The following is a 6899-nucleotide window of genomic DNA, read 5'->3' as shown; positions in this document are numbered from 1 at the left end:
ACATAGGTGATGACATTGAGTAGGCCTGAGCATTGGGCCGGGCCGGGACGAGCCAGCCCGGCCGGGTAAGGGCCGGCCTGTCAGGCCGCTCAGCCGGGCCCGACCCGGACCCGGCCCAGCCCGGCCTGCCCTCCCGACCCCCTTCCCCACCCCCAACCACCCCCCCCCCCCCCCCTCACGACCCCCTTTCCCCGCGCCCTCCTGTCGCCCGGCAGAAGGAGGGGAAGACTTATCGTGCTGGATATATTGCAGAGGTTTTTCATCTTATCTTCTGATGCACATTTTGTTTTATCAATTGCATGTATATGCAATGTTTATTAGGCTGAAGTCATACATTTGGAAGCATTTTCTTTGCTATATGGTTAAAGTTTTTGTTGCATCAAGGATTACTTTTTGCAAACTGCTGAAGACCTAATTTTAGTTTCAGAAAGGAGAGAATTTTATCACCTGACAAAATAAAACTGCAGTAATGACTAATGAGTGGCTATTTGGGTGGCAAAGCACACAAAAAAATTGAAAACAGTAGTTTGATTCTTTGAAGTAAAATCAAGTGAGTATGATTGTCGTTAATGAAATATAGCTAGTTGCTTTATCTTTATGCAGGACAAAACGTTAACTATTATAATTAGGTGCACCCCAAAACATTATGGGGTGTGAGAAGATGAGTAGATAGCATATGCTTAGGCACTGAGTAGGTCATCTCATCAGCAGGCATGATCTCCATAACTTGTACTAGTTGTTGTAAAAAGTAGAAAAATGGTAGTGGAGTAGAAGGGTTGGTAAAGCCTTGTCGCAGATATTAGTGATGTTTTCAAAACATTATGATAATGTTGGCAAAAGAAAGTGAAACAAAGAAGGGAGTTTATCACCATATTATGAAGATATCACCAAAAATAAAATGTTGGTACAATCTCACAACATTTATGTGAGACTTTGTTCCTTAAAAGTATTTTTAGTATATTTTATTTTTTGTCATTTTATGACTTTTCTAGATCCTTATCAATTTTTTTGTAAGAAAATTAGTTAAAAAAGCTCGAAAGTTCATAGTTCTTCACGTTTTTCCATTTCTGGATTCCCAAGAAAAAGTCTCGCTGTGTGAACCTGAGGCTGAGAATGATATTTCTGACAATTGAACAAACATGACCAGATAGTTGAGTACCGGGATTAGCCTTGTATGAGTCTTTCATCATTTTTAACTCTATTAACATCTGAGAGTGGTTTCTTATTTTCTTCATCATTTGATCGTGCATGTGATATTTGGTTGGAAACATCCAACACCACGAGCTGTATCTACTAGAACTGACACTGTAATATTACCTATATGAGTATATAAGTGCTCAGCATTAATGAACGTACTTTACTTTGATATGCATAGCGATGATATGCATGTAAGATGCCATTTACAGTGAGCATATTCACATGTTTGAAATGATGGTGACATGGTCCACCAGCTTGACATGTGGTTTGTTTGCTTGGTTACATGTTGAATAGGAACGAAGAAAAATAGAGATGGATTTCTTTGGTGGGAAGCTTTTGGGGGTTACTGCAACGAATGCACTTGAACTAGGGATTGACGTTGGCCATATTGATGCTACGCTACATCTAGGATTTCCTGGTAGTGTTGCTAGGTGTGTTTGTCATTTGTATAAATGCTTTTCATATTGCTACAAGTTACAGAAGTTATGCAGCTTTAGCTAATGTTTTCTTCACAATACAGCTTGTGGCAGCAAGCTGGGCGGTCTGGAAGAAGGGAAAATGCATCATTGTCTATATACATTGCATTTGAAGGACCTCTGGATCAGTATTTCATGAAATTTCCGCAGAAACTTTTTGGAAGGTCTATTGAGAATTGTCAAATTGATGTTCACAACAAGCAGGTTCCTTTTTAAACTGAGACTTGTCTTTCTTTTGCATGTTCATCCGTAGACATCTTCGTTAGGGTCATGTGATTGCTAAATATGGATAAAATATTAAGGAAAACAGGGACCTTGTGTCTTTCCTTCACGCAACATAAAACACAATAATTTCAAGGTTAAAATTATTGGAAAGAAGTTTCTTTTGACTGTTAAAAGAACACCATAAAAAATGGGACATACAACTTTGCCACTGGGTTTGGCGTCATCTTCCTAGTTTACAGACAACTCCTTTCTCTACAACAGGGAATCTACTGTTAAGTGCAAGAAAATTTTCCTGAAGGGGGCACATGATTCTTCTCATTTGTGTACTGGACCTGTAGATCAGATCAGAAAGAAACTGGAGGCATATTAAAAGGCTAATGTTTATTTTGGGTTTGCAGATTTTAGAGCAACATATTACTTGTGCTGCTTTTGAGCATCCATTGTCTTTGCAACTTGATGCCAAATACTTTGGTTCCAGGCTAGAGGATACAATAACAACCCTCAGGACTAAAGGGAACTTAGGTCATGAATCATGCATTACCTCTGTCAGAACATGGGTTTATGTAGGGCGTGAGGTATGCTTCCTCATTGTGCATGCTTATTTTATCACTAAAGCTCAGCATTCATCCCTGATGATAGCCATTGCTTTTTGATTCCTTGGTAGAAAATCCCTTCACATCCAATTGGCATCCATTCAACAGAAAATGATAAGTATCAAGTAATCGACGAGACTACAAGTGCTGTGATCGAGGAGATTGAAGAAAGCAAAGCCTTCTTTCAGGTTGTACATTGCCTGTTATGATTTGCAAAGTAGCAAAGTCGTTTTTGTTCTTTTTTAGTGTGGTAGTGCTTTTGTTTGCACGCATGTGTATGCATTTTCTAGATGTATATAATGAGAATTCTTCAGAAATGTTGCCTTTGAAGAAAACATTTCTTTTTTCCTGCTGCATTAGTGATACTTTTTCTTTTTTAGTTAGATGTCAACTTTGTGAGTCTCTTTTGGTTGTGAATCTGTTATCTGTCCTTTAATGTGACCTTGTTGAGGAAGTTCCCAGCTTTATATATTAGTATTCTATAAAGAAAGGATCACAAATTTATCTAGTTTTTCTCCAAAACAGGAGAATAAGTATGTTTTTGATAGGATATGGTCTTTCTTTTCCGAATAATGTCAATGTTTTATGTTAACTGAGTTGCTGCCATGCAGTGTTACTCATTATCGTACTGTCATATTACTCCTTCTTTAGCGACCCGTTTGCATTCTCAACTGGAGTTTGTATATGGGGTGCTTTGTGAGATTTCTTTCCTCCAACTAGATGTTCCACCAGATGGAAGTTAGTAATGAAGCACCTGAATCATAACTTCATGGTCACATCATGTGAAAAATACTCAACCGGAGATATTACCCGTGGGTATACATTATTTGCATTGTCAATTGGAGTTCAAACTTCAAAAATTTCCACCTTGTTAAAGTTAGTGAGGAAGCACTGTCTACTGCGTACTGCAAATAAAATTCAATTACTCATTCCTTCTTTGTGTTCATCTTTCAGGTTTATGAAGGTGCTGTCTATATGCAACAAGGGAAATCTTACCTGGTTAGAGTGATAGATTTATCTGCAAAGATTGCTATGTGTAGAAAAGTGGATTTGAAGTACTACACAAAAACACGTGATTATACTGATATTCATGTTTTTGGTGGTGAATATGTAAGCCTCAATCTTGAACTTGTAAGCTTGTCTGATAATTATCTGTATATATCTAAACAGGAAGTTTTTTGAATTAGTTATTAGTTGGAGGAGATTCGTATCTTGAATGGTGAATATGTAGGCCTTGATCTTGAACTTGTGACATTGTTTAAAAGTATCTGTATATATCTAAACAGGAATTTTGTAGAATTAGTTATTAGTTGGAAGTAAAAATGACCAAGTTAACTAACCTCCTTTAGAGTAATTTACATGGATCAAATATTCATTCTTCTTCTTGGGTTTAATTTATGCTGCTTGTTTGATTATATCTCATGTGCAGTTATATGGTCTGAAAGATCCAATCTTCAGTAGTATGGTTATTGAAGTTGTGGCTTTCAGTGAAAATGTTCCAAGTGTCTAATGTAGAATGTTACGATACCAATACTTCAAACTTCTCAAGTCATGGTATCATCCAGCATTTGAGATTGTGTTGTCCAGGCATATCCTGCTAAGATGACTGGAATGAACTATCAGAGAACAACAGCTCGGGTGACTGCATGTAAAGTAACAACCAAATGGTTTGGCTTCTATAAAATTTGGAGAAGAACTAACAAGATCTTTGACAAAGTTGATCTATTTCTACCAGAATATTCTTATGAATCTCAGGTCTGCAAAAAAGCAGCTCTATTGTTTTTCTGATGTTTCTTATGGCATAATCTTCATTTACATTTTTCATATCCATGCTTACAACCTTCTCATGTTATTATGTGAAACAGGCTGTTTGGATTCGTGTTCCTGAACCAACCAAAATAAAGGTGGAAGCTCAGAATCTTCCATTACGCACAGGGCTTCATGCTGCTTCTCATGCAATACTTAATTTGGTACCTTTGTAAGTAGAGAATTTTAATTTCTATTGCGCCTTTGGAGTTTTCAAATGAAGCCATTTTGCTTGATCAGTTAGTTTATGACCTTGATACCTTAAGAGGATTCTTTCTTGGAATTCTTGAAGGTGAAGTTGGGACTCTTGTTTGTGATGGTTTTGAATATGCATTACTATGATTATATTGCCACTCGAGCTGCTCTTGGCTTCCACAAGTTGAGAACATCCTCTTGTTAGAAGCTTTCTTGATTCTGATACATGGCGTATTATAATATTTTTTTTCATTTGGGGATACTTTGGTAGGTGTATAATGTCAAATTCTTCAGACTTGGGGACAGAGTGTGCAAATCCACATGAATCTCGTTATTTTCCAGCAAGACTACTCTTGTATGACCAGCAACCTGGTGGAGTTGGTATTTCAGCACAGGTGGGTGATACTTGTATTGATCACAATAAGCTCAAAAAAGTACGTACAAGTTAAAGGAGGCATATTGTACCATGACTCTATACACCTACACAATCAACTAACCTAAAGGCAAGTTTGACTGGCCATTGGCTAGCTCCAACATCTTCTTGACTTTCAGTGATAATCAAAGTGCCACTAATAAAACATGCAGAGAAAATTAAGAAAATGCAAAACAGATGATATGTATAAGAGAAACAAAAATAGAATTATGAACATATATATGATGTACCTATATGGATATGTCTGTAATGTGTAGTTGTACCTGTGGAAGCCTTATGACTACTACGATGGAACTTACGTTACAGGTACAACCACTATTTGGAGACCTTTTAATTGCTTCATTGGAACTTATTAGATCATGTAGCTGCTTGGGAGATAAAGGCTGTCCAAACTGTGTGCAGGTCTGTTTAGGCATTCTGTACCATCTTCAATGTGGATTTTATTATTATTGTTGTTATTAATTTTTTTTTTGCAAGAGCACCCTTAGCATTTCAAAAATTATTACAGAATTTTTCTTGTTCCGAGTATAATGAAGTTCTGAGCAAGACTGCTGCCATTTTAGTTCTTGAGGTAAGCTTCCCTTGCTTTAAAGTTAATATATGTTGTATCTTTGGATGTACATTATGTTTTTATGGTATACCCTGCAGGGTGTCATTGAGTCGGAAAATTTAAAGGCAACATGAAGTGGAGAAGGAACTGAAACATCTCCACGACCATAGTACCAAGTGGCTGCTAGAATGTGGTTCTGGCGTAACACTGACACATTCAAGTGACTGGAGCTGGTGTAAAGACATCTTGCAATATAGATTACGAGGTGGAGGATAGTAAATCAAGAAGTTATTAGCACCATCAGATAGCAAAGATGTTGTACTCGTCATACGCTTTTGCTAGCAGGAAATGCAATTAGTTCATGGAGTAATTGACATCTGAATGTACTTGGGGGGAGATTAACAATTTATTCCACACAAATATAATCTTGAACCTCTTTTTCTCGGTTTAGGTACATGCATACACGTATGCCTGTGGCTCGCGGACATTTGTGATTGTGGGCTTCAATTACGGAGTAGTAACTTTACAAAGACTAGCTCACAAGCGTCTCCACATGGTCGCCAGGGTTTGTTCGAAGAATTTTTGTTATGGTTTGTCTAAAAATTCAGGATTTTAATTATCATGGCACTGTCTAGGCATATATATTTATTACTTCTCACATACTAATCAGTTAGAAAAAGGTGTATCGAGAGGGGGAGAAACAATGTTACTATTGAAGAATTATCATGGTACTTTTGTAGGGAATTCTGTAAATAATTTAATTGATTGCCACATTTTTTCCCCCTCCAAAATTAGTTTTGTTCAAAATTTTCTTGTAATCAGTGCCAAAGAATATCATACAAAGGAAAAGTCGATTTTAAATTGACAATAATTATCCAGACAAATTTCACAAGCCCTCACATGGATCAAAATTTAGAAGACTAAAAACGAGGACTGCTCCTGAAAGTTGTGTTCATTAACTCGAACCCCACAGTGTAAATGAAGTTCAGGCTGTTCCCGGAGTGTGATGATCTAAACCTTGAACAGGTTGTTGTATCGGACATCCTAAATTTTGCACACGCACTTGCATTTTTTCAAGTTGCCCATTTTGTTGTCAATAAATAAAGCTTGCACGTATTAAGGTCCTAAGCAACACCTCAGTTGCAGACAACCGGCACCTTCGCCCTCATATCGGTCAGCTCCTCAAAAGTAGCAACCTGTTTGCCAAATTACTAAACCTCTTCAGTCGTGCAAACCTACAAACTTCATTAGGAGATTTCTAGGACTCGAACATTTTTCACAGATTCTGCGTATACATTCTCATTAAGATGATGCTTGGGATACTCCTAAAATTTAGTTACTTCAATGACTATGTTCTTGTGATCGAACCAAGACTTTTGTCAACTTAAGTTTCTCGACTGGGCTTTGACCATGGGTAGTAGCAT

The 6899-nt window shown here is 37.4% G+C and overlaps 1 protein-coding gene across 1 annotated transcript; it reads left to right on the top strand.

Moving 5' to 3' along the window:
• Window positions 1-1503: 1503 nt before the first annotated feature.
• LOC116267481 (ATP-dependent helicase hrq1-like) lies at window positions 1504-5911 on the top strand. Its single transcript, XM_031649211.2, has 11 exons — window positions 1504-1628; window positions 1718-1877; window positions 2297-2473; window positions 2563-2679; window positions 3446-3601; window positions 4079-4246; window positions 4357-4469; window positions 4764-4887; window positions 5232-5327; window positions 5434-5496; window positions 5574-5911. Exons 1-11 carry the CDS (start codon window positions 1510-1512, stop codon window positions 5607-5609), a joined length of 1329 nt encoding a protein of 442 aa, XP_031505071.2. The 5' UTR covers window positions 1504-1509; the 3' UTR covers window positions 5610-5911.
• The last annotated feature ends 988 nt before the right edge of the window (window positions 5912-6899 follow it).

This window comes from Nymphaea colorata, chromosome 14, assembly GCF_008831285.2.
Source record: "Nymphaea colorata isolate Beijing-Zhang1983 chromosome 14, ASM883128v2, whole genome shotgun sequence".
In the NCBI taxonomy this organism is placed as follows: domain Eukaryota; kingdom Viridiplantae; phylum Streptophyta; class Magnoliopsida; order Nymphaeales; family Nymphaeaceae; genus Nymphaea; species Nymphaea colorata.
Note: the sequence above shows the minus strand (reverse complement) of the source record. Positions and strands in the feature narration are given on the sequence as shown.